Source organism: Diaphorina citri, unplaced genomic scaffold (genome assembly GCF_000475195.1).
Source record: "Diaphorina citri unplaced genomic scaffold, Diaci psyllid genome assembly version 1.1 scaffold4525, whole genome shotgun sequence".
NCBI lineage: Eukaryota > Metazoa > Arthropoda > Insecta > Hemiptera > Psyllidae > Diaphorina > Diaphorina citri.
The window spans coordinates 1-2388 of NW_007381923.1; the positions used below are offsets into that span (position 1 = coordinate 1).

The window sequence follows — 2388 nt, forward strand, 5'->3', positions numbered from 1 at the left end:
GAGTTCCTTTTCTTTTTGTCTCCTTTCCTCTTCCAACTTCTCCTGCATTTCTTTTTGTTTTCTCAATTTCTCTTGTTCGATTTTCTCTTCAGCTTCTCTTTCTTTGCGTAGTCTCTCTTGTTCTATTCTGTCCTGTATTTCCTTTTCTTTTAGTTTCCTCTCTATTTCCATTTGTTCTTCAGCCTCTCTCTGCTTTCGTTTCCGTTCTTCTTCTAATTTTTCTTCCATCTCTTTCATTTTCCTCGTTCTCTCTTCTTCCAATGCTTTATCAAGCGCTCTTTGTTGTTCCAGTAGTTTTTCACGAGCTTCTATCTCCTTCCTCCTCCTGATTTCTTCCTGTATCAATTGTTCTTCAAATTCTTTTTCTCGTCTCTCTCTTTCCAGTTTTGCTTCCACTTCTTTCTGTAGTCTTTCGTTTTCAATCCTCTCTCGTTCTTCTGATTCTCTTTTTATTTGCAATTCGTGTTTTCTTCTCAGCTCTTGTTCTAAATCTTTCAATCGTTCCAGATCTTCCCTTCGTTTTCTTTCTCTTTCTTCTTCCAGTTCTCTTTGCTTGCTTTCTTCGCGTTCTCTTTGCTTTAGTTCTTCAACACGTTGCTGTTCTTCTATTTCAGCAAGTAGCTTTGTTTCTCTTTGTTTCCTTTCTCTTTCTTCATCATCTCCTCTTAGTTTGATTTCTTCTTCCCGTTGTAGTTGTTTTTCTACTTCCAAAAGGCGCTCCTTTTCTTTCTTCCTGGAAACGAAAAGAAAAGATGGTCTAAGTTAAATTTCAATTGGCACGTGAAATGATGTACCTTATTGGGGAGACTGTCCACCTGCTTTGGGAAGATAAATACCTGTGAGAAACACATATGGTAAAACACAAGGAACAAAGAGGTTCAGGGAACTGTAACGCTAAGGTCTTATCGTCCCAAAATCGAAGAAAGACAAGATAGGAGAAAGCCAGTCGTTCCGAGAATCGAACCCGCGGCCTAGTGCTTACAAGGCAGACGCTCTACCAACCAAGCTAACTAGGCTGGCTAAAATATCAATTTTACTAACCTCTCCAATTCTTTCTCCCTCTCATATTCCATTTCACTTCTGATTTTCTCCTCGCGAGCTTTCTGCTTTTCCACTTCAATCTGCTTCAACTTGAGTTTCCTCGCTTCAATTTCTTTAGCTCGAGCTTTCTCTTCAGCCTCAGATTTCTCCTTTGCTTCAATTTCTAGAGCTATTCGTTCTTTCTCCTTTGCTTCGGCTTCGGTTTCATCTTTGATTCGGAGCAGTTCCTCTTCGTATTTTCGTTGCTGTTTCAATTTCTCCAACTTTCTCAGCTCGATCTGTTTGAGCTTCTCCAAGTTACGAATTTTCTCCACCTCTTGTTTCCTGAAATTAGATAAAAGAAAAAATTCATTAAAATTAAAAAAAAAAAAAAAAAAAAAATGGAAAAAAACAGAATTTGCCCTCAAGGGACCACCTTAAAATCCAGTCAACAAGTGGGAGAAAAGTTATGGAAGTATCAATACATAAACGTTTTTTCTATGGGTAGGCACTTTAGCAGGTAGGAGAAGGTACTAAACAGCAAAGATACACATGCACCCGTTCTCGACTTTCAATTATAGTACTTTATACCTAGACACAAAGTACACAAATATCACAGTGAGTATAGATGCAAAATCATCATATACGAACAAAAAGACAACGAAAACGGGACAACGAAAAAATAGAATAAAAGCTATAATCTAAATAAAAGAAAAGTATACTGGTGATACTAAGAAAGAATAGACAATCTCGACACTACTAGCCACAAACCCGAAACTCTCCCTACGGAACTATCCACTTGAACCATTGAGAAGCGTCGCAGTGATAACCTCTTCACAATTCAGCCCACACAAGGCAACAGTAGAGAAGCAAAATGGGAGCCTAATTACTAAAAAAAAAAAAACAAACAAAAAAAACTAGCGCATGCCAAAAATATCTCCAAATTGTTAAAATTGTGTAAAATTTTGAGCATAAAAAGGCAATTTTCCCGTCGCCCCTGGTGTTGTCTGTGTGTTTTTAAATCATTGGTTTTTCATACAATCGTAATGAGGAAGACATTAAATCTATTATGGGTAGACTGATGCATGGGGTAGAAATTTGAATTTATGTATTCCGTGCACATTGCATAGTTTAAATTTTAGATTAGGGGAATCCATCAGCGCGTTCTCTAAAAATACAAATTCCATAAATAATGTTATTGAGAAAATGTAAAGTCGTCTGAACGAAGTTATACGAAGTCGAAGCATTTTTCTATCGAGGAAATTGCTAAATCCGAAATTGGCCAGCTGAATCCTATTTCAAGGCTGGAGGGTCCCCTAGATTGGAGCTGGATGCGGCGAAATGTTCTTCATCGCGATGTAAATATCC

At 37.7% G+C, this 2388-nt stretch overlaps 1 protein-coding gene across 1 annotated transcript in view; it reads right to left on the reverse strand.

The window, feature by feature from the left end:
• Window positions 1–6: 6 nt before the first annotated feature.
• The window catches only part of LOC103521104 (vicilin-like seed storage protein At2g18540), a gene marked incomplete at its 3' end in the record, with an annotated part of 5880 nt that continues 3498 nt past the window's right edge, over window positions 7–2388 (reverse strand). The window contains exons 2-3 of the mRNA XM_008486209.2: window positions 1042–1365; window positions 7–733 (exon numbers count right to left, since the gene is read on the reverse strand). Of these exons, the coding sequence (XP_008484431.2) occupies window positions 7–733; window positions 1042–1365 (1051 nt within the window). The remainder of the gene's footprint in view (window positions 734–1041; window positions 1366–2388) is intronic.